Source organism: Eufriesea mexicana, unplaced genomic scaffold, assembly GCF_001483705.2.
Source record: "Eufriesea mexicana isolate 0111107269 unplaced genomic scaffold, ASM148370v2 scaffold1146, whole genome shotgun sequence".
NCBI lineage: Eukaryota > Metazoa > Arthropoda > Insecta > Hymenoptera > Apidae > Eufriesea > Eufriesea mexicana.
In genome coordinates, this window is record NW_016909275.1 from 1,400,545 (window position 1) to 1,421,320 (window position 20,776).

At 36.2% G+C, this 20,776-nt stretch overlaps 5 protein-coding genes across 5 annotated transcripts in view; 2 read left to right on the plus strand and 3 right to left on the minus strand.

The window, feature by feature from the left end:
• Positions 1-1,299, plus strand: part of LOC108547627 (ATP-binding cassette sub-family B member 8, mitochondrial) — a 4,132-nt gene extending 2,833 nt beyond the window's left edge. The window contains exons 7-12 of the mRNA XM_017900220.1: positions 1-71; positions 146-320; positions 395-573; positions 654-801; positions 878-1,061; positions 1,228-1,299. The exon at positions 1-71 is cut by the window's left edge and continues 3 nt beyond it. Of these exons, the coding sequence (XP_017755709.1) occupies positions 1-71; positions 146-320; positions 395-573; positions 654-801; positions 878-958 (654 nt within the window). The 3' untranslated portion in view covers positions 959-1,061; positions 1,228-1,299. The remainder of the gene's footprint in view (positions 72-145; positions 321-394; positions 574-653; positions 802-877; positions 1,062-1,227) is intronic.
• LOC108547628 (serine-rich adhesin for platelets) lies at positions 1,043-5,364 on the minus strand. Its single transcript, XM_017900221.1, has 4 exons — positions 5,287-5,364; positions 1,357-4,917; positions 1,121-1,156; positions 1,043-1,054 (listed from the first exon to the last, which is right to left on the minus strand). The coding sequence occupies exons 1-4, from the start codon at positions 5,362-5,364 to the stop codon at positions 1,043-1,045; spliced, it is 3,687 nt and encodes a 1,228-aa protein (XP_017755710.1).
• Positions 5,365-5,796: 432 nt separating this feature from the next.
• Positions 5,797-7,082, minus strand: bisc (TM2 domain-containing protein 1 biscotti). The gene is made up of 3 exons (XM_017900249.1): positions 6,753-7,082; positions 6,464-6,545; positions 5,797-6,342 (listed from the first exon to the last, which is right to left on the minus strand). The coding sequence occupies exons 1-3, from the start codon at positions 6,952-6,954 to the stop codon at positions 6,066-6,068; spliced, it is 561 nt and encodes a 186-aa protein (XP_017755738.1). The 5' UTR covers positions 6,955-7,082; the 3' UTR covers positions 5,797-6,065.
• A 417-nt stretch (positions 7,083-7,499) lies between these two features.
• On the plus strand, positions 7,500-8,855 carry LOC108547655 (myb/SANT-like DNA-binding domain-containing protein 3). The gene is made up of 3 exons (XM_017900254.1): positions 7,500-7,816; positions 8,011-8,237; positions 8,455-8,855. The coding sequence occupies exons 1-3, from the start codon at positions 7,548-7,550 to the stop codon at positions 8,853-8,855; spliced, it is 897 nt and encodes a 298-aa protein (XP_017755743.1). The 5' UTR covers positions 7,500-7,547.
• Positions 8,856-9,846: 991 nt separating this feature from the next.
• nompA (no mechanoreceptor potential A) lies at positions 9,847-19,802 on the minus strand. The gene is made up of 18 exons (XM_017900235.1): positions 19,730-19,802; positions 19,069-19,160; positions 18,132-18,393; positions 17,775-17,904; positions 17,538-17,689; positions 17,078-17,353; positions 16,320-16,631; positions 15,978-16,073; positions 15,130-15,907; positions 14,426-14,994; positions 13,862-14,040; positions 13,441-13,589; positions 12,827-12,973; positions 12,556-12,645; positions 11,239-11,620; positions 10,764-10,933; positions 10,553-10,696; positions 9,847-10,051 (listed from the first exon to the last, which is right to left on the minus strand). Exons 1-18 carry the CDS (start codon positions 19,800-19,802, stop codon positions 9,847-9,849), a joined length of 4,206 nt encoding a protein of 1,401 aa, XP_017755724.1.
• Between the last annotated feature and the right edge of the window lie 974 nt (positions 19,803-20,776).

Here is a 20,776-nt window from a genome sequence, read left to right on the forward strand (position 1 = left end):
GCTGGAAAAACAGTAGCTATTGTTGGTTCTAGCGGTAATGGGAAATCAACGATAGCTGCTTTATTAGAAAGGTATTTTAATTAAAATTTGTTTCATGTAAAATTTTTTCACAAGTTAATTTAATAAATGATAAACAATATTTTAGGTTTTATGATGTTAATGATGGCTCAATTACAATTGATGGGAAAGATTTAAGGTCACTTAATGCTAGTTACCTTAGAGGTAACGTTTTAGGATACATAGACCAAGAACCTATTTTATTTGCTACTAGCATCATGGAAAATATACGGTATGGAAAACCAGATGCTACAAATGAAGATGTAAGTGCTATTATTAACACCGAACGTTCATTAAAATTACATTTTTTGTCAAATTTATTATTAAATATTTTTAGGTCATTGAAGCCGCGAAAGAAGCAAATGCTCATGAATTTATTATGAAATTCCCAAGTAAGTATGATACACAAGTAGGGGAAAGAGGAGCGCAACTTTCCGGTGGACAAAAACAGCGTATCGCAATCGCAAGAGCATTACTAAAAAAACCATCCATTTTAATTTTAGACGAAGCTACAAGGTAAAAGTAATAGGCAATAATTATTTTAACGAATTTGAATATTCTAACCAATTTTCGTAATTTTGCATACTAATTTTCAGTGCGTTAGATTACGAGAGTGAAAGAATTGTACAAAAAGCACTAGACAATGTTACTCAAGGAAGAACAGTTTTAATAATTGCTCACAGATTAAGTACGATTAAAAATGCCGACGTCATCGTTGTATTACAACGAGGAATGATCGCAGAAGTATGTATTTAAACATGAAATACAAAGTGTAATATAAAATTAAAATTAAATATCTCTTATTGTATCTAATTTTCAGATGGGTACTCATATAGAATTGATTAAAAAGAAAGGCCTATATTATTCTTTAGTGAATGAACAAATCAAAGAAAATGCATAATATTAATAGGACTCTGAAACAGTACAATTTCTAGAAAACATATTTATTCTAAAATAACAATATTATTTGGGAATGTTCGGTGAACTACCTCAGCTCCTAATATGTAAATATATATACAAATATATTTATATTTATATTTTCAAATACATATAACTTATTTACTTGTATCCTCATGCCTATGATAGTATTATCTTTTATCTAATTATATTGATACAAATGTTTTTAATAAATATTCACTCGTCACATTTTATAAATATTTCTTATTATAGTATCTTCGTTAAAATACGCTGGATATGGTGCCTTAACTTATCAGCGATACTTAATACTACTGACGCAATAGATAATATAATATTCTGTGACATCGTCTTTATAGAGTATGTATGTATCAATTCCATTACAGAATCTTTTTCTACAATACTTTTGTTTTGATGAAATGCGTTCTTCTTATCTGCGATCCAAGAATATAAATGCCTATAAAGTGATTTAAAATGTGATTTCTTATTAATGAAATTAAATTTGCTTGGTCTTGTAGTATTATTTGATGTACTGTCAGTATTCATTTCTTTAGTAGTAGTAGTAGTTGATAACCCATCCTCTTGTGAAACCGATTTACCTGTTTCATTTATACTTGTATCAGTGGAAGAAGTAGTAAATCCTTCAGTTACATGTTCAACATTATCTAAATTACTATTGTTAGGAATTGTAAACATTGTGTTTACTTCTGTAGAGAAATCTGTTCCCATTATATTAGACTCTGTCGTCGGTGATGTATTACTTTCTTCTTTTTTACTGAGCGTATTTTCTTTTGTACTTGGTTCTGGAAGTACCGGAAGTGTCGACGATTCAGAAACATCGTTTATAGAAAACGTTGTTACTGACATGGCAGTCGACGTCGAGTCTACAAAACTGTTATCAATAGTACTTGATGCTGAAACGGTTGTTGATCCGGATGCATTGTTTCCTACAAATATTGGATCTGTTGATACAGTATTCAACGGAGGTGTAAAATTTTCCGTAGGTTTTTCATCTTTTATGATACTTTCAGTCATTTTATCAACATAATTTGCTGCATCAGTACTAGTGGAAAGTGCAAAGTCATTTCCCGAATAATGTAACGTCGATGACGGATCCGCTGAATTGGTGACGCTATCGGTAAAAATCTTATCCGTGCTTTCAGTTACATCAACATTTGACATTCTTGTAGATATTTTTGCGATATTGTCGTCAGCTGTACTATTATCCTCCAACAGAGGTTCTCCACCAGTGCTAACTAAACTTGGAGATTCAGTAATTGTTACTCTATCTAAATTGTTATGATGAGTAGATCCAAACATTGCATCTTCATCACCAGATTCGGTGGATGGTGAAATTGTTGGGGCAAAATCAACAGATCCCTGTTCATCAGTTTCTCTATTATCATGCTCTGATTTTTTATTTCTATCTGTAATTACTTTATTTGCCATAGTTGTACCAGTTGAAATAATTGGAGTAACATCAGTGGTTCCAATTTCAGTAGTGGACTCTTCCTTAGATTCCTCTGTTGTTGATGCATTCTGTTGTTCTTCCAAATTAGGTTTCTCATTGCTAGAAACTCCCAATGATAAATCAGTTGGAATTACTTCTGTAGTTCCTTGTGTTTCTGTTCCTGTATAGCCAGGTGTTGTTGAATCCCTTAAAATATTAGTAGTTGGTTGCTGAATAATTTTCGCCGCGGTAGTAATACATCCTTGTTTCGCATTAGGCTGTTCACTAGTACCAATTTTAGATGGTTCATCTGAACTTAATTCTGTACCTCTTTGTACATTTTCCTCTGTATTGCTAAGTGTTGGATCAACTGAAACAGCTGCTGGAACATCAGTAGATCCAAATTCGGTAGATGTCGACTGAATAATTTCGCTTTCTGGAGTCACATCACGTTGTTCCTCCGAGATAGGATCCTGAGTAGCGTAAATTTCTGGAGATCGTACAGTTGAACTTATTTCTGTACCTCTTTGTATTTCGGTCTCTGTACTGCTAGGTGTTGTTGGATCAGCTGAAATGGATGGTACAGCAGTTGTAATCAGCTGACCAATTGTCGTCAATGTAATTTCAGTATGTTGTTCTTCCACATCAGGTTCTCCAGTGGTAATAGCTTCACTTGATCTCCCTTCCGTATTCGTTTGTATTTCCGGTTCTATATTAGAGGGTGTCGTTGGGTCAGCTGAAATAGCTGGTGCAGCAGTAGTAGATATTAGATGACCAATTTTTGTCAATGCAATTTTAGTATGTTGTTCTTTCAAATCAGGTTCTCTAGTAGTAATAATTTCACCTGATCTTCCTTCCGTATTCGTTTGTATTTCCGGTTCTGTATTAGAGGGTGTTGTTGGGTCAGCTGAAATAGTTGATGCAGCAGTAGTAGATATCAGATGACCAATTTTTGTCGATGCAATTTTAGTATGTTGTTCTTCCAAATCAGGTTCTCTGGTAGTAATAATTTCTCCTGATCTTCCTTCCGTACTCGTTTCTACTTCCGCTTCTGTATTATAAAGTGTTGTTGGATCAGCTGAAGTAGCTGATGCAGCAGTGGTAGATATTAGCTGACCAATTGTCGACGATGCAACTGTAATATGTTGTGGTTCTATATCAGGTTCTCCAGTGGTTATAGCTTCATTTGATCTTCCTTCCGTATTCGTTTGTACTTCCATTTCTGTCTTATGGGGTGTTGTTGGATCAGCTGAAATAGCTGGTGCAGCAGTAGTAGTTATCTGCTGACCAATTGTCGTCGATGCAATTTCAGTATGTTGTTCTTCTATACCTGGTTCTGCAGTAGTAGTCATTTCCAAACATGATTCACACGAATTTCTTTCTGCACTCGTTTGTTGTACTTCTGCATTTGTACTACTAGTTGTTGGATCATCTAAAATTAACGGTGTAGTATTAATATCTCCAATCTCGGTAATTGATTGCTCATCAGTTTTCTCCATTGCGATTGTACTATGCTCTTCCTCCATAGGTCCTCTTGAAGTCGTAATTTCTGATTCTTCATTCCTTCCCATTTCAGTAGCCGAATTTGCTTCGTGATTTAACATAGTCTCTTTCGGATTTGTCGAATACATCTCAGTTGTATATACTACCGAATCGTGGATGTTTGTAGAACGTGACATTTCTGAAGCACGTTCCGTTGTGATTACAATAGCATTACTATCGCTGGTGCCCGGGAATTGAGATACGGATGGTTCGGTATAAGAAGCAGTCGTTAATATAATTTCATGATCATTATAAGGCGTTGTAGTCGTAGTTTCTTCATCGTTCGTAAATATCGTCTCGCACATCATTGACTTCTCATTGTTCCCCGTTGAAATCATTTTTGAAGGGTGCATCGGTTTCTCAGCTTCTTCTAATGTCATGATTTCCTTCCCATTATTATCCGAACACAAAGGTTGGTTTGATTGCTGACAAGTACTGGAAGGTTTACACATTTCCATTTCTGCGTCGTAGACCATATTCTTTGGACACGTGTAGAAATTTTGGTACATTCGGTAACCGTATATAGTACAAGTGTAAAATAGACCACAGTTATTCGGGACCGGATATGAGCCTTGTTTGTGGCAGTCGAAAGGTTTTGCAAGATTGGAAGCATTTGATTTCAACTGAGTAGAAGCATACTCCTCATGAGAGACCAAAACGCACTTTTGCAGGCGACTTTCGAAGTGCCTATGTTGGGGACATTGCACCAAAATGGTTTTATCTTCTTTACACTGGTAGTAGTATCTTGGATTGGTACAGTGTGGTTTTAATACGTTTGTCCCACAAGATTTTGTATTATTTATATACAGTGCTTTTCCACCACCATATACACTTAGACACTGGCCCTTGTCTACGTCGAAGTATTGGTTGGTTCTGCAAGGGTGTGGCTTAGATTTTGAAGTGCTGGAATAACTCTGTGCTCCATAATTTTTGTTACTTTTGTCATCAATGTCCTGTAGGTAATTAGAAATTTAGTTATAAAATTAGAGATTCAGAATGTGATTAAATGAAAGATCTGTGTACGAAAGAAGCAAAATTTTAAGTTAAAATGGATGAATCGTGTCGTCTATTTACAACTTTGGATAATTTTTTGGATGAGTATCTAAGAAAAGTTTTAAGAAATTAAGTTGCATTATATATTTCTTGAATATTTAATTTATCGAATGGAAGCATCTATTACGTTTGTTTGAAAAGTTTATTATTTATTATTATGGTTTTTAAAAATATTAAGAAATGTAATATAAAAATAATTTGTGAAATTTTTATGTTACTTATTTACTAAATTATAAGAAACTATAATAATAAAATGGTAAAAGACTCACAGTTAATTTCTTTGTTGGTTGACTAATTACTATTAAAATCACACATTGGAGTAGCAAAATTAGAATAAAACTCTTCATATTCGGTGAGTACACATTAATTGAAGTGGAATTCTTTTTCACGTTTCTGACCAGTGAGCACACACTTTTTTCTCTCGTTGCCGAAAGTTTTCTGACCGTCAAGGTAACATGTACCAGCACTTTTATATCAAAGACGTGCTGGATAATAATTAAATCGCGATAATTGCGATTAACGTCATTTTCGACAATACGTAAGTGCGTGCATCAAGTTGAAAGTCGTTTCTCTTGGGAAATACAATTATTATCGATATGTACATAAGTTTACACGTTGTTCTTTTAATTAAGATTATTTAATCAACTGTAATTAAATGTCAGTAAGCACGTTTTATAATTTAGGAAAAATTAAGCATTCTAATATTCAAGATAGTAATAATAATACGAAAGAATGCAATACATTCTGAGGTATGCAAAAGAATGGAAATGAAGGAACACTTAGAAATAAAAACAAATATTTATTACACGACTATACTGGCAATAGGTAATAAGTCAGTAACAAATCTGTATATACAATGTTTCGTTGAAATACATATCTACAAGATGATTCTCTTCTGTTTGTTCATTAAAATAGCGTACACAGTAATTTTCTCCCAAGTATGCTGAAATAGGACTCAATTCTAGGATTGCATATCGTTGCTCGTGATTAAAGCAGGGGCTGTACAATTTTTAGACTGTTCATTGTTATTTCTGAGTGTAGAAATTGTTCAACAATCATATTGTGGCACTCTGTATGTAAAGTTATTACTTGTCACAATATGAATTCCTGCACCATAATATGGCATCACATAATGTGAACCATCAGCAGGTCCTACGATTTGTGTCGCAATAAGTATTACATCCGCAAATTGGCCAAGAAAGAGAAATCCCAAAGTACTCAGCTTAAGCAAGCCCAATGCTGGATACCCTAGATAAAATCTATCTGCCCCAAACATGCCAAGAAATATAGAGAGTAACAAGGATGTCTCAAAGGAATATCCATTTCTGTGAACATTAATACAAAAAAGAACATTACTTACTGCATGTTTCGATTGCATACTTAAATATAAAATACAATTGTTATTATGATACTTAACACACTTTGGATAATATTATATGTACTTACGTCCATTTACAAGAAATATCCTTCTTGAACGTATTATTTTTTGTTTCTGTACAAATGAGGCCATCCGCAGCCAGACACAACACTAACAACAATATAATGAACATGTCAGTTCAAGTTTCATGTATGCAAGATTATCTTCGTTACAAAAATAAGAAATAGAATAAAATATTTTTCTGACTATGAGTAAAGTGAAAAAAAGTTTTTAAATGTGTAGCATATCACACGTATAGGTTATGTCAAACATTTCTCTGTTTATAAAGCAGTAACGAAGAGAGATAAGATTACATACCTTTGGCTTTATTTTCCTTCGTGCAACCTTTGGGTTGTTGCGTTTTTGGATCTATGAAATCATAATCGGGATGAGGACAGATGTATTGTCCCATTCGTAGGTTACTGCAGTCGATTTCGTACGTGTAATCCACACCATTGCTCAGCGGTATTGAGAGAAGAAGCAAAAGAAGCCCGCTAAGGAATTGCATCAGATAGAACATGCCGTTTCATTTTATAACAATTACTACGGATACCACACTGTCACTGGATCCACTGTCTCCCGTAGTTCCACGATATCCTGTACATGTTTGTTGTATTTTGAACGCACTGCCATTAAAATGATTTTCCTCTGGCGCCAACTGCTTGGAATGTTCATGAACTATATTTTACTTTCCCTGGCGCCAGTTTTTCCGTTGAGATTAAACACGTCATATTAATAAGTGAAATGCTTTATAAATATAACAGATTCAAGTTTTAACACTCCAATTATGTTAATTAAGTACTCGAGTCAGAATATACAATTTTCATATGAAGTAATACTTCGTGCTCAAGTGAAAAATTCATTCGTAAATTCGAATTAATGATGTAAGTATTACATTAAGATAATAATGTCGTATCAATTATGAGAGATTAAATATGTATGATATAGATGAAAACGAAATTCTCTGTAATAATATTTGTCTTATAATCGTAATCAATTATATTATACCTATTGAAAAAGAAATTTATACAACTCCGCTATTAAGTAATGTTGGGGGGAAAAAACAAACAATGGAAGACCGCTGGGATAGTTCAGCATTTTTTCTATGCTAAAATGGCTTCTTCGTCATTGAAAAGTACTCGTAAAACTTATAGTTTCGAAGAACGAGAAATTCTGATAACCTTGATAAATAAATACGAAGATATCGAAGATAAAAGATCTGATCCAATATCGATGTATAAACGAAAATCAGCATGGTCTCAATTGGCCAACGAATACAATTCAATGGTAGGTCCTCAGGGAATACGTTCAGCTGTACAACTAAGACGCTGTTGGGAAAACATGAAAGCATGCAAACGAAATCGAGAAGAGAAAAAATTGCGGTAAATATAATACATTCGCGATATTATTTTTCATGTATGTCGTTCTGTAAAAGCGCGGGAATATTCAAATTGTATATATAGAATGTTTTATTTGTCATTATTGCTTCCAGTGTTTTCAAATTTGTTATTTTCCTACATATACCAAAATTATTATTCGTATCTGAATTTTCATACAATTCCTTTGATTTTTTTAGCAGTGTTTCAAAAGGCTTTTGCCACTTATCCAAAGACCATACACGGTCGAAAAATTGGGAAAATAGAAATTCTATACCGGAAGTTCCAATAGCCACCGGAACTATAGGTTTACCGCCAAATGTCGTATTTGAGCCAAAGGAATCTGAACCGTTTACGCTGCAATCTGTGTGCACTATAAAACCCACGAAGCACACTTTGAAAGAGGAAAATAATTGTAAAGATCCAGGTTATATTTTCTAAATTTTATTTAATTTTTCTTTTTACAAGCATAAATTTTTATTTAAAATATTTCTTTCTCATTTTCGAAAAGGGTTATGGAAGTTTTGTACTTTCTTCATTTTGCAAACGAAGATTGTCGAAAGTCTCTTGTTCAGAGAAATACGCCATGAATTAGACATTATATTCGAAATATATACCATATAATGGTTCTTCTGTTATCATAGATTCCATCAGCAGTAAAATCGATTCGAACTCGTTATCACACGGTACAGTAACTGACTGCTTCGACAAACCTAAGAAAGATTTGGACTTATCTGTGGTCGAGCAATTAGACAAAGACGAAACGTCGGAGAAAAATCGACTTATTTTCAAATCGAATGGAACGCAAACGCTAATTTCCCCGTCGATTGTTCATGAGCAATCTCGAAGAACGAAAAGGTCCCTTCACAAAGAGGAAGAACTGTACGTATTGGCTTTATCAGAGGCACAGATGAAGGTTGATATCGCTGCTATGTTGAAAGAGGAGGCCAGGATTAAATTAGAAGAGGCTCACTATCGAAAAGAAGAAGCTAGGCTAAGGATGCTTCTTTTTACGTATAAGCTCGATAGGATAAAGGAAGATTGACCGGAGAGAATAAAATGAATATACTCATGATTGCATCGTGCGATGGCTTTGTTCATTTCTTTTTAATGGGGATAAAAAAGAGAGATTCTCTTGAATTAAATACATACGAACGGTACTCGATTTCTGTAATATCTGTTTATTATTAGTAATTTCTTTCTAACTACAATTGAAATCGTAATAAATAAAAGCTCGTAACGCTAGCTACTTATGATTCGCTAACAATACTTTTTTTAACACAAACAGGGAATTCTTTTAATTCCATAATTTTATAGTTTGTTTTGTACAAACGTTATAAATGGTAAGTTAGGACTGAATAGATAGACTCAGAAGAATAGTTTGTAACAGGTTGTCAGAGATTGCATTTTAAATACGTTTTACGACTGCTATCTTCTTATTATACTTCTATGTCAAAATAAATCCTTGTTCAATTTAAAAATGAAATTATACTACATAACTATAAACAAACATCCCAGGAAAATATTGTCCAGGAAAATAACGTTCAATATAATCATATTATTTATGTGTCTACATAAAAGTAGTTCAAACAATAACACGAAAATAATGACAAACTGTTCACACTCCTACTAAACCAGTGAAAGTATATATGTCAGTTTATAGACATGGCAGTCGTAGCTGGCAGTGGTCAGTGAAGTTGACTAGTAGTGTTTAAAATAATAGAAAATAAAGGCAAGAAAAAGAAGAAGATTTAATGGAACGAAAAATCTACAAGTTTTGAAAACAAAACCAACGAGGCCTTTAAAACCAAGTCATTAATAGTATTTTAAACTCTAACATCGCTGAGATCAGATCTATTAAGGTATCGTGCAATGACAATTTCAGTATTGAAATACAAAAATCTATCGATATTTCTATTCCTTTCGATTATAATGAATCCGTCGAAATGCTTCTAGCTTTCTATTTTCAAGTCTCGAATGTTGGACTAACAATGAGTACACGTTTTCGAAGAGGAGAATTTAACGCGATCTGATCTTCACATCAGATGGAAGTTATCATTGAGGGCAGGTTTCGGGGACGAGCAACGAGCAACTTCGAACAGTGATGGATCGGTGTAGATCGGTTCGCTCGGGTCAAATCCGGTTCTTCTACTGGATGATAATCCCACAGCGCCCTCCAGGGCGGTCGATGATGAGCTCACTCGTTGACCGATCACGTTGCTCATCGATCGGGAGATCGAACTGCTCATCGAATAAATGTATATCAACTTCAGGTAATAAATTAGAGAATAAATCGCACATCGCGTTAAAAGCGTTAAAAGCATTAAGCCATTCGTCATACATGAAAGATGCGTTTCTTAATAAAGATCAGGTATACCGGGTGTGGAACAAAATATAAATGTAATTTTAGAAATGTTTTTTTCAATAACGTTGGATTATAAAACTCTATTTACTAGAACTATATGTATTATATTATTTTATTCTATTATTAATAAGTATTCTACATTTTTAGTATAAGCACACTACTTTTTTGTTAATTGTAGAAAAATATTTTTAGTTACAGAAATAGGATGTAGTTTCAAGGCAAGTTCTAAACTGAAGAAATAGTTGCATGACTATATATAAGTATACTATAGCTACAAGATGAGGATGAATTAAAAAGAATTTGGAGTAAGGTACATTTAGGAATCATGAAAGATTAAATTATGTTAAGAACAAATAGACGTGAAGTCAGTTACGTACGTTGACTGAAAAGGTTTCTGAAGACCCGTTCTCAAGAAAGAGAAATTGTTAGCGCGACTACTGTAAGCATCATCGGAATGACTGCTTCGATTACACGCTTTATCAACTCTGCGGTTCTTCGTGATAACGGTGTAAGCGTATTTCCTGAAACAGTTTACATACATTGATTGGCTTTCGTAAACATGCGAAATGTATCATCGATAATATATACCTGTAAATCAGCATGGATAACAGAACCACGGATGCTAGAAGTACCACTAACACCGCCACTGCTGTTACGAGGCCATAGTACTCGTTTGGAGTAATGCATACATTCTCCATTATAGTAGTTTGTCTTTCAACCATGGTTTCTTCATCGATATCCATTCTCGAGTCCAAGACCTGCAACTCGTTTAGACATAATATTTAATTTTGTCTTGAAAATGTTTCTGTTTACTAAACACCGTAAGTTGTTTCTTGGCACAAGGAGAGAGAAGTGAATGTTACTCAAGGTTCCCACTCGTTGTTATGACGAGGAGTTAACCGATACATATTCAAGTTTATAAAATAAACTGCAATGTGCTAATAGAAATTTAAACAGGACTAGGAAGTTAAGGCTGGTACTATTTTCATCATTATTTAAATAAAAATTCAAGAAATATTTATGGATTGCATAATTAAAGCTTTTCTTTTTTTTTTAGGTTTACCTCAATCATTTCTCTCACGTGTTCTTCTTCTTCTTCTTCTTCTTCTTGATTTTCTGCGTTGTTATTGTCTTCGATAACCGTTGAATTCGACACGGAGGACGTGTCGTTTATGTTGTTCTCAGTTATCGTGCTTATTTCATTTTCATCGACGATCGTGTCATTCTGTGACACGTCTCTTCGCCGCCTTCCAAAGGATGGCTCGCTTCTTCCGGTACCGCCGGAGCAGTAAGCCGGCTGACAACCATCTCTACATGTTCGCACGGTTGCTTCGAATACCAAGAAATTCGATTCGGGGATTTTGAAAGCGTTAAAACGTGCTTCAAGGCTGTCTCCATCTCGCAAACGGTCTAATCCGGGGAACACGTAATTGTCCACTGGGCAACTGTGTGAATAGGTTGTATCAAAATTATACAAAAATTTATTCATCATAATTTCCTTTGTATTCTATTTCTTGGAGCATTAATAGAGATGCAACTAGTTTAATAGATTAAAATAAGTTAGAATTTTTATGAAACGTCAAATATGTAGATAAATTGGACAAAATGAAAGAAATAAATGCAGTAAATTAGGCAAATTAAGCAGCATAAATGAAGTTCATTAAGCAAGTTAGATAAGTCATATGCTTTAAGCTAATTATGTAAATCAGGCAAGTCAGATCAAGTGAGTCAGGTAAATCGTGTAGAACAGATAAAGCAGGAAAATCACGTAGTACAGATAAGGCAAGTAATTCACCTTAATTATGTAAATCGAGTAAATAAGATCGACGAACGTGAATAAGTTTAGTTGATTGGATAATTAAGATAATTAACAATACCAAACATTTCAGGTTTGCCTCATCAAAATTAAATTGATCAGTAAACATTAACGATAGAGAAATATGGATTGTGAACATAATCTGCATAATTTCTGAATATGTTGAAAATGCTATTCGTTGAACTGAGATTTTGCGCACCCATAATTTCATAAACTTATGATCTTATTTTGAGTGCTTCATACATGCCCTGCGTTTGTCCATTAAAACCGGAAGCACCCAGGAGACGTGAACAGCAAAGTTCCATTACCTTGATTGTTCCTGTTGTTAGTGGATCAATCAAAATTCCTTTGTTATGTGGAACACAAAGGTAGAATATCTTTCTTCATTATTTCGGTAATGAAGATTAAATTTTAATGCTATTTTGTGAAAATTGAAAGCAATTTGAATACTTAAAAAGGTAAACTAAACAAATATTCGAATAGACAAATCATTAACAAAACGATCTACAAATATTTACACTTTGTTCATTAACATATAAAAGTTACAATAATTTCTACACTTACCCATATCTGTCTATAAGTTGAACGCTTCTTCCAGAGTATGGATCTCTTGCTATCACATTGGTAGCAAAGATGTCAGTTACATAATTGTACCTGTAAAAAATATCAACCAAAATTTTAACTAATCATACTCTTACAAAAACATCCATCTTTTACAACAGGATGCCAAAGAGCATTAAAAGAGGAGACACAACAGAAATTTTTATTAGAAACATTTTACACATTTATAGAAAATTGACATTAGAAAAGAAGAAAGGGAAAAAATGTTACAAACCCATCCTGAGCTTCCAATCTAAAAGTAAGTGGATCACCAACAGCGATGGTCGTCGTAGGTCTACCCTGGTACAGAATCATCAAACGTACCCGAGAACTTAGGGTGTTTTCCGCTGGGAGATATTCGATAGGGATTGGAGACCCTGATCTATATAACACAAGCGCGAAATCTATTAGCGCAGTTCAGACAAATGGATCTATATTCATTCCTAATAAGCTCTTCAAGAAGCTAAGTACATACAAAATGACACCTTGATATCTAGTTTCATGTAAGAGCAAGTAGCAAGGAAAATTGAAAATAATTTCCTTGCTGAAAATCTAATTACAAAATTGAAATTGGAATTATGAATCTATATTTCATTTGTTCCAGGTGAAACAAGCCACAAGTGTCTTTCTCGCTGTCTATAAATTATACTCGAGTTTGGACATAATTCATCAATCGACTGATCTTCAACGAGGGAACCCGCACGATATTAAAATAAGTTTATCGAGAGTGCTTGCACCGGGATTCATACTAAACGAATGCCACTCATTCTGCATTCCATACTCGATGACAGATCGGACTGTTTAATTAAATGTACCAGGTGCAAGGCACGGTCTCTCAATCGATATGACCTGGCATACCCGGCACCGATGTAGCCGGATGTGACGACAGCTTCGCCAGGGCCTCGAAATAGGCAGGTGAGATTGAAGCGTTTGTCCCTTCCTGTTTGCACGTAGTCCGAGAATTGTACCACGACGATGTTCGTCATTGTGTCGCCATACTGCAATCGTTCATAGATGAAGTTTTGGAACATGCACTTTATTAGGACAAAAGCGAACTTTAATAGAGCACAATTATACTAAATATTACCTATTAAAAAATAAAAGAAAAAGAAATGTTATAAAATAAATTTTGATGAAAATCTTTAATAGATTCTGAAGGTTTTGTGGAAGTTCTTAAAGAATTGTTCAGCCCCTCGAAAATGAGCATCTGTGGCGATTTTAGATGTTTTACAGCAGTTTCGAGCAAGCAACGACAAAATAAGTTTCTTACTCTTTGAGTGCCGCATTCGGGATAACCCTGGGGACCACTTATTCGAAGGACGTTCACGGTTCCCCCGTTTCCGCGGAAGAAGCAGCGATCGTAATAGCCATAAGTGTAAATCCGGCCAATGAATCCTTCCGGTGTCCTTAAAGTAAATTCCATCCCGTCCTCGCTACACACTTGACTCACTGGAAGGACCAGAAACACACTTTACTTGCTCTCCATGGATTCTTTTCCGTAGTAGTATATCCCCATATCGAAGAGAGAAATATATCATACTAATCGTGAATTCTTATTCTTTCTAGAGACATCCAAGAATACCCCCCACGCTGACAGAAATCAGAGGAAGATCGATACTAACGGATGTGACCAAACAAAAAGTAAAAAAAAATAGTTGATCTTGGAAAGAACAGACGGTTTATTTTACTGAACTCAGTCCAAATGACAATGTTCGACAATATCTGTACAATAATTCAGAGCTGTATCAATAACGCCTGTAATATGGACCAGCTTCGTAAAGGTCTCTCCACGTGACCCACGTAGATGGCGCCCAGGGTCTCCTACGACGCTTACCGTCGAGACACTCCGCGTCAGCGCCCTGTCTGCCGTTATTCCTCTCGTAGAAGTCGTAATCGGAGCCTGTATCATAGTACACGGGATTGCCCATGTCCATATCCCTGGAGTCGCGATCGCTCAACTCGCAGTTATCCCTTTCAGCGCCATATGGAGCTGCATAGGGACGGTAATTGAACGATCTGCACACGAAGTCCCTAGCGTCGGCACACTCTCTCTCACACTGGGCCAAAGAGGAGGCTGTTGTATATCGCCTGACGAACGGTTTGCGGACCCTTGTATGGGGTCCCACTTGTCGGAAGTTATCCTGCTCGTCGCATCTGGACACCAGAGGCGGCCGACCAATAATAGGGCCACCGCTAGTTCCGAAAGGTCGTGTATTGTACACTCCACCTTCGCCTATGTAGCCACCACCGATTATTCCTCCCTCGTTGTTATAACCACCGTACCCTAAAGGACGGGTGGGTCCTGCTGTACCGTAGTGGTTGCGGTCAGGGTGAGTCTGGGGGCCGTAGACATCGTCCACGGAGTAGGTTGGAGAGTAGCCTCCGTGGGACGAGGGTGGGAACCTGAGAATAGAGGGGAAATTACAGGTGGATTGCGGTTGGTGCGAAATGTGGTTGATAGTATTGAAGATAGGTAAGATGAAATAAACTATAGTTTATTTTCAAAAGTCAGTATCACTTGTTTCTTAAATAACTTACCGATTTGGATATACATCCTTCTCAGGGAATCTTTCACTGATAGGATACCGATCCACATGAGGCCTGGCACCTGCTAACCCGGATGGATAGCGATCCAAGGGATCTTCGGGAATAGGATATCGGTCTATGGAGTTAGGGTATCGGTCACTATCGCTAGGGTAGCGACTTGGAGATATCGGATATCGATTACCGATTCCAGTTGGATATCTACTGCCACTTGTTGGATATCTGTCTATTCCAGGGTCAGGAATAGGATACCGGTCGGGATGGATAGGACGACGATCGCCACCCCTGATTGGAAATCGATCAGAAATTGGAAACCTTTCCGAAGACGGGTATCGATCTACTATTGGATAACGATCACTAATAGGATAACGATCACTGATGGGATATCGATCTATAGGATCAGGAAATGTATCCCCTGCAGCTCCAATAGGGTACTGTCCATTCAGTGGATATCTGTCGGGATATCGATCTACTGGATAACGATCGGGATACCGATTTGGGAATTTCTCGGGATAACGATCTGGATATTTATCGGGGTACTTGTCGGGATATTTATCTGGATATTTATCGGGATATTTATCGGGATATTTATCAGGATATTTATCAGGATATCTATCTGGGTATCTGTCGGGGTAACGATCTGGGTAACGATCTGGGTATCGATCTGGATATCGATCTGGATAACGATCTGGGTGACGATCTGGGTAACGATCTGGATATCGATCCGGTTTCACGCTGCTGCTGTATCCTTTATCATAATCCTCTGGGTAACCTGTGTGGGAATATGAATTTTATTTATATTAAAAGTTTTCGTTCGCTAGTAATTTTTGTTATTATTTTACCAGGTCTTCCAAGAGAAGGTCGGCCAAAATTCGTGTCCTGCCCCAAAGGATCTGGTCTATATCCTGGACTGTCTCGGTCGCCATCCAAATATTGGTCTGTTCATATTAAATTATGCAAAAGGTATACAAGTAAGGAAAGACTAAAAGTAGAGTCGCAGTTTCTAATCTACCTTTATTCTATTACTTCTACATAAGGTATAGTGATCTAAAGTAGGAGCAAAAACAGCACAAGTATCTATCTAATTTTACTCGTCCTTTGATTAAGTATGATACATACTGTTTCTAATTCCAGATATCAAAGTGCAATACGATAACGCATGTATCAAGATAATTATCACTCACGCATGAGATTCTCGTAATAATCGTAATCTGCATCGTAGATGATTCTGTGTCCGTCACGCTGATTAAATCGGCTCAATCGACATGTGTGATAATGTTCAGAATAGACAGCGCTGCGGCATTGAAAGCTGGTCTGTCGAAGGCACTCGTCAAGGCACTCGCTTAAACTACGTCCAGTTATCTCTGAATGAAATTCGCCGCTCAATCTGGAGTTCCGATAACGCTGGAACGCGGTGTCAGGACGTCGTCCGTCGGAAAAAAGGTGTGATGTGGAGCTGCTGTCCGGGTACTCAGAGCCACGTGCTATGGGCGGGTCTACGCTTCGTAAGTGGGTATTGGTAAAGTGTTGCGAGGTACTAATTGATCGTTTCACTGCTAACGAAGTCTTAACATGTAAAGAAACTCGAATCTTTCGTTCAGTTCTCAAATGCTGTTCTTTTTGACATTAAGACTAGGGAAGTTACTATGGCAATTCCATATAATTTGGTAATTATTACCAACATGTAATTACACGATGATAAAAATCGTTAAACTGCTTTTGGGAACTAGGTGATCATGAAATTGTATTGTTCTGACTCGATGGTAAATTAAATAGCATTAGCTTGAAATGAATGCAATGTAGATGATAAATGTATTTAATAGCATTGGTGTTTGGTAAATATTGATGTGTCGAGTAAGGTTGAATATTTTGAATATGACTCAAAAATTGGTAGCTTATTGGAAAGATTCAGATAAAGCTACTGGTAGTATTTTATACTTACGATTGTCCAAACAAACCAAGTCGTAAAAATGATGGCTGGGGCTGCTGCTTATTCCAATATCGTCTTTCTGAGAGACGGAGTCTTCTTCGGAAATGACACACTGACGCGTTTGCTCATCGAACTCCACGCTTCGACAGAAATATTTCTCTGCTCTGAGACAAAGGGCTTGGCACTCGTCTAGGGTGAGATTCGTATAGATATCGACTTCGAATGGCCCTCGAAGGCGCTTGTTTTCCTCTTTGACGAACACAGCTAATCCATCGCAACGACGTTCTGCTAATAAATTACAGAAGTCAAATCCGATCAGTCAGTAAATCATGAATTCTAAAAATTTAATATTCTAATGATTTCAATATCCTTTTTGTCATATTAAAATTCCTAGTTAAGAGCACTAGTTTAATAAACATTTAAAGTATAACTTGATGTTACCTGAATTTTGGAAAAAAGAATTAATAAGTACCATTTAAACAAGTGTTTTCAAGGTAATCAGAATTTGGATCGTCCTCCAATAATTCAGGATGTGTTCTTCTGGTGAATCGACTCAGAGCACAGCTTCTCAAAGTAGTGTCGTAGGTCGCGGATCGACAGATGAAGCTGAACTCGTTCAGGCATCTTCAAAGTAAGAGAACGAAATTTTTATTCAACAAATACTTGTAATTATACATTTATTTATATATTTTCTTTGATTTCAAGGTACCTGTCCTCGCAATCTGTTCTATTCGCTGCGCTAACTTCCTTGATATCCGTCAATGGCAACTTCAACTTCTTTCTGGGGTGTCTCTCGAAAACGTAACGCCTATTTGGACATTCTCTTTCTATCCTGTCAGCTTCACAGAAGAATATAATAATTAAAATATTTTATTTAGAATTACAATATTTTAAAGTATTCTATTTCAAATGAAATTATTGTATTCTCATAAAGATTAATGAATTTTGTAAATTATTGTGAAACGATCAACTCTTTGTAAACTGACAAATATTGAGCAACGTGATCTGAAATTTAAATGACGGATTGATTTGCAGAACCAGGAAGCTATCGAGGAAATACACTCACAGCCAAGACAAACTTCGGTGAAATGAACGCTGTTTGGCACCAGCATTAGATTTCCGATTCCTTCTGGCTGTGCCTGCTCCCTCGTTAAATAGCAAGTACTTTCTTCGTATTCAGCTGCCCCGCTGAAAGAAGCTATTCTGCTGCCTGGCTGGAAATCGAAGCTCGTGCAAGCGTGAACTAAATTGTTCGTTGCCGTTCTATCACGTAGACATAATTCCTGACATTTTTCCAAGACCCTAAACGGTGGTGCAGAGTCTCGTACCTAAGATAAATTAGCGGGTGTTCAGCAGCGATGACAATGGCTTTAGGTGACGTGTCAAAATTGTCTCCATTATAAGAATATACTACAGAGATAATTTTGTTCAGGGAAAATTAATTTAGAAATATGAGCTGATTTTTTATTATCTTTCTTCTGTAAAAGAATTATCCTTCTTCTAACTGCTTTACTTTCTATTTCATGATAGCAATGTTACTGAAGGAATCCTAAGGTTTGGTAATTCTTAAAACACCATAAACAATAATTTATTTTAACAATAGAAGTATTGAGATAAAAAATGATTAATTTTGTTGTTTTTGCAGGTGTGGAAAATATGCAGCTACTTTTGGCAAAATTAACGTTGGCTTTTATCTAGATATCTATTTTATCTATTTTCACCATACCCCTGTAACTATTTTCATTGGTAGACGCTATAATTTTGATTCAATTCTAACTATACTGAAAGCTAGATAATATTGCATACTACATAAGGTACAATAAAATAGAATAGTCTTCTTCCTGCAACTGCAGTAAATCGACATCCTAATTCTAATTTTTCACGTTTCATCGCCAGGAGGTCGTGTTTCGAGCTTTCAGGGCAGTTTTCTGGAGCCAGCATGAATATTTGAAAACCGCCCACTGCCAGAGAGATAGATAAATATTTCGCGAAACATTTTATACCACATCTTCGTCGAAACCCTGAAGCTGTTGGTCCGGAAGTCTCTCGTAAACGACTCGACCCAGGCCGCCATTACACGTTGTTTGCCCTGAAAACACACGGCAACAGTTCTTTCGTTATCGTCTATTCTGGAATGTGTTCAATAGACGACACGCTGTTCCATTTTCTCCCTCTGTCGCTGTCATTTTCTCATAAATAGATATTATTATTTCCTGTCCCCGTAAAAATCGGGTTACATCCTTTGGTCGCGAGTCACGACCGTCAGAACGGTCCGATTTTATCGTCTATGTTATTTTTTCCCCTTTTTTTTTCGTGCCATAAGTGGCACGTACGGTGATACAATGGGACGAAACGTAATTTCGCAAGCGAGTAAGTGACATCACTCTTTTGCGCCGCGTTCCATCATTAATTTCCGTGGCCGCGATTCTCGCGAGCATGATCCAGAGGTGTGAAAAAGCCATTTTTTCGGGGCACAATGACGGAGCTCATTAAATGAAATTTTCCATTTTATGAAATTTTTCCATTCTTCTCTCTTTTTCCTTGAATTTGTCTTTATTTGGTATTACACGATTGATTTTAGTAGAATTTGAGAGAGAAAGATGGAACTTATAACAATTAAAATTCTGTGTTCTGAAATGTAATTTACCAAGGGTTGAGACTCACCATTAACGACCACTCTCAGAGTAGCAAGCAAGGAAATGGATTGCAGTAGGTTCGATATGTTAGTCTTCTTCATCTTCAGTTATTAAGTCCCTGTCTTAAGTAGTCATCCCAATAACGAGATTCTGAAATCAATTTCAAGAATAAATGAAAATTTTAATATCAAATCGGAAAATAAGGAAAGCAAAATTCTACTGTTAAAACAATTTTTGCAAAGACTAGTAAGTATAAAAAAAAATCTATATATAGATCACTATCAATTTTCTTTCAAATAATCATTTCACTGTTGACCAATTAATACCAATAATTCCTTTTCCACTTTCTTTTTTAGACAAAATTTACTCACAAGAATAAGAATACTAGAAAATAAAATTTTGTATGAGTGAGTATCTAATTATCATTACCATTTCTTTTTTTTTTTTACAGTGATTTCACCACCGACAAATAAATTTCAATAATTTCAAAACAGTCAACTTATTCTCATTCTTTTTTCTTTTTTTTTAGATGAAGTTCACACACACGGGTAACAGTAATCGACAAGATAGGAGGCAACTAATAATGTAATGCTTGAAAGTTGGAAGCACGGTTCGTTGGCTTTACGGGCGTGTGCTGGTCCTTTGGCCGCGTGTACGTGCATGCGAAGCGTCAGAGAAAAGGTTCACGGGGGTGCGAGCGTGTGGAGGTGTTCAGGGTGAGCGCAGATCAGGAATTCCATAAAACCTTCCACTGTCTCTGCGCACTTTGAATATATCGAAACGTCCAGCTGGCTGACAATGAGACGCTTCTTCCATATCACGCCCCACGCTTCGATGTTACTTTTTCATAAGGACAGATCCTTTACACCGACACCTTTCATAGGGAACACGTCGATTCGCTTGTGCTTTCGGATCGCGTCCATGATGAAAAATGAAAAGAGCTTTTGGTCTTTCGATGGAAACGGCAGGACAGAAATTTATGATGGTTGAACAGAAAGGTTTTTGAATGTTGTAGGATACCCTGAATGCAGGAAAGGAGTTTCGTATCTTGGCAGTCATGTATGGAATTCTAAAT

Excerpts from the sequence above, each read along its gene's own strand:
- LOC108547655 (XM_017900254.1), top strand. The coding sequence starts at position 7,548 with ATGGCTTCTTCGTCATTGAAAAGTACTCGTAAAACTTATAGTTTCGAA. Across the intron at positions 7,817-8,010 it reads CGAGAAGAGAAAAAATTGCG|CAGTGTTTCAAAAGGCTTTT; the intron begins GTAAATATAATA and ends TGATTTTTTTAG. Across the intron at positions 8,238-8,454 it reads AAATAATTGTAAAGATCCAG|ATTCCATCAGCAGTAAAATC; the intron begins GTTATATTTTCT and ends CTGTTATCATAG.
- bisc (XM_017900249.1), bottom strand. The coding sequence starts at position 6,954 with ATGTTCTATCTGATGCAATTCCTTAGCGGGCTTCTTTTGCTTCTTCTC. Across the intron at positions 6,546-6,752 it reads GAAGGAAAATAAAGCCAAAG|TGTTGTGTCTGGCTGCGGAT; the intron begins GTATGTAATCTT and ends TATTGTTGTTAG. Across the intron at positions 6,343-6,463 it reads GATATTTCTTGTAAATGGAC|AAATGGATATTCCTTTGAGA; the intron begins GTAAGTACATAT and ends TAATGTTCACAG.
- nompA (XM_017900235.1), bottom strand. The coding sequence starts at position 19,802 with ATGAAGAAGACTAACATATCGAACCTACTGCAATCCATTTCCTTGCTT. Across the intron at positions 14,041-14,425 it reads TGACGCGGAGTGTCTCGACG|TGAGTCAAGTGTGTAGCGAG; the intron begins GTAAGCGTCGTA and ends TGGTCCTTCCAG. Across the intron at positions 10,934-11,238 it reads ACGTGAGAGAAATGATTGAG|GTCTTGGACTCGAGAATGGA; the intron begins GTAAACCTAAAA and ends AACGAGTTGCAG.
- LOC108547628 (XM_017900221.1), bottom strand. The coding sequence starts at position 5,364 with ATGAAGAGTTTTATTCTAATTTTGCTACTCCAATGTGTGATTTTAATA. Across the intron at positions 4,918-5,286 it reads AACCAACAAAGAAATTAACT|GACATTGATGACAAAAGTAA; the intron begins GTGAGTCTTTTA and ends AATTACCTACAG. Across the intron at positions 1,157-1,356 it reads GTATTGTAGAAAAAGATTCT|ATAAAAGATAATACTATCAT; the intron begins GTAATGGAATTG and ends CAATATAATTAG.